General features: G+C 39.4%; 1 protein-coding gene across 1 annotated transcript; it reads right to left on the reverse strand.

Moving 5' to 3' along the window:
- Window positions 1-281: 281 nt before the first annotated feature.
- On the reverse strand, window positions 282-1364 carry LOC141663874 (peptidyl-prolyl cis-trans isomerase 2-like). Its single transcript, XM_074469722.1, has one exon. It carries the CDS (start codon window positions 1261-1263, stop codon window positions 511-513), a length of 753 nt encoding a protein of 250 aa, XP_074325823.1. The 5' UTR covers window positions 1264-1364; the 3' UTR covers window positions 282-510.
- Window positions 1365-1608: the final 244 nt, after the last annotated feature.

The raw sequence follows: 1608 nt of genomic DNA on the forward strand, positions 1-1608 counted from the left end.
TCTCTCATATTGGCCAAAGTGTTATATTAGGGGGTTTGATGTAATGCTTTTAGCTTTAATTACGGAGAGATATTATATCAGGCCATAGTGCATCATGCATAATCATGCAGTACTCAATATGATCATACATTTGCTCTTCTCGTGACTCATTACAACCTTGCTGTGCACCAAAATTCCTCCTACGTCATCCATCCAAGCCAACGGATCAGCCCCTGTATCTGACCACCGCTTGGCCATTCAATGAAGAAACATATTTGCAAGAGAAAATTTATAATAACCAAAAAAACTTGAATAATAATATGCATTTTGTTTGATGCTACACAAACTGTTGATATAATTTAGGAAAAAATTTATTTCATATCATATTAAATTGCAAAGACTTCTTTCACGAGGATCACCGGCATAACATCATCAGAAGTAAACACACAAACACTATAAATTAAATAAAGACCATCCTGTTGGATCTTGAATGACAGCTTTTCGTGCAGCATCAACATCAATTTAGGAGATTTAATAGGGCTCGATGTATTCTTCCTCTTCGATCACTGTCTCAGAGTCGTCACTAACCTGACTGCAATCAGTAATTGTGACAGTAGTATTTCCATGTGGCAATCCGACATTTTGAATGGCCCTGACAACATCCATACCTTCTACGACATTCATTTTAATGCGGCCAGATGGTATACCACCTATTGCTATATCCAACAAAACCTCTGTTCCGCTATTCTGTTCGGAAACCTGGGTATTTTTTATCTGCCCACAATCAGCAACGATCACCGGTTTTGTAGGTCTGCCCGTTGTCGTAGAATTCTTGATATCATACACTACATTCATGCCTTTTACAACTTGTCCAAACACAGAAAAACCTTGCGATTCGAGGTAAGGGCTGGCCGCTGTCGAAATAAAGAACTGACATACATTGTTTCCCTCAACAGAATACATTGACAAAGTTCCCGGTTTGTCATGCTTTTTAACTGTATTCTCATTCTTGAACTTGGCGCCATAGATAGAGTCCCCTTCAGATGCACTTTCGCTAATGGTAGCGGCGCCTCCCACGATATAGCCACGGTCGTCCACCCAGTAGAATTTGGAACCCTTGTAATGCAAGGGTTTGCCAGAGCTTCCCATTCCCTTCTCACCCGTACAAAGTGCTCGAAAATTTTCTGCAGTAATGGGACACTCGTCAGCATACAGCTCCATTTCTATGCGACCCGTTGGCTCACCATCAATTGTAATATCAAAAAAAACTATGGGGTTTGCCATATGTATTTTTTCTGGGGCTTAAGAAACCAAGTAGAAAGAAGTGCAGCAGCTAAGTACTATGATGCAATAAGAGGTATTGATATGTTTGCAACTGCAATTATACATTCACTTGATTTATATACGCGTACCTGGTACAACGGACAAGTAATATTAGCCATCAATTTTTTGTAACAACCGGATTAACGGTGGAGACTATAATTTAATTTTATCTTATTTATTATCATTATTACGTAAGAGATGACACGATCGAACACGTTCAATCTGTGTGCATATATAGCTGCTATTGACTCCTGAGCCCTGGATGGCGATTGCATTTTGTTTTAGTTTAAGTGTTAGCTGGACTGT

This window comes from Apium graveolens, chromosome 6 (assembly GCF_009905375.1).
Source record: "Apium graveolens cultivar Ventura chromosome 6, ASM990537v1, whole genome shotgun sequence".
Lineage (NCBI taxonomy): Eukaryota > Viridiplantae > Streptophyta > Magnoliopsida > Apiales > Apiaceae > Apium > Apium graveolens.

Coding starts and splice junctions, on each gene's coding strand:
- LOC141663874 (XM_074469722.1), bottom strand. CDS start 1,263: ATGGCAAACCCCATAGTTTTTTTTGATATTACAATTGATGGTGAGCCA.